At 79.6% G+C, this 235-nt stretch overlaps 1 protein-coding gene across 1 annotated transcript in view; it reads right to left on the bottom strand.

The window, feature by feature from the left end:
• LOC104841973 (chromosome unknown open reading frame, human C14orf132) overlaps window positions 1–195 on the bottom strand; it is a 34448-nt gene extending 34253 nt beyond the window's left edge. Inside the window, exon 1 of the mRNA XM_010584022.1 lies at window positions 169–195. Within this exon, the coding sequence (XP_010582324.1) occupies window positions 169–195 (27 nt within the window). The remainder of the gene's footprint in view (window positions 1–168) is intronic.
• Window positions 196–235: the final 40 nt, after the last annotated feature.

Here is a 235-nt window from a genome sequence, read left to right as displayed (position 1 = left end):
CCCCCGGCTTTCCTCTTCGGGCCGCCCCCGCCCCCCCCCCGGGCCGCGGCGCCGCCCGGGTCTGCCGCCGCAACTTCGGAGCGGGGAGGACGCGAGCGGAAAACCAGAAGAGGGGCCGCGCGCCCCGCCGCCGCCGCCGCCCCGTCCCGTCCCGTCGGCGCGCCCTACCTGCGCGGCCATGAAGGAGAGGTCCATGGTGCTGCCGCTGGAGCTGCCGGCGGAGCTGGCGGAGGTG

This window comes from Haliaeetus leucocephalus, unplaced genomic scaffold, assembly GCF_000737465.1.
Source record: "Haliaeetus leucocephalus isolate CR32 unplaced genomic scaffold, Haliaeetus_leucocephalus-4.0 Scaffold932, whole genome shotgun sequence".
NCBI lineage: Eukaryota > Metazoa > Chordata > Aves > Accipitriformes > Accipitridae > Haliaeetus > Haliaeetus leucocephalus.
This window is presented reverse-complemented; position numbering and strand designations above follow the sequence as displayed.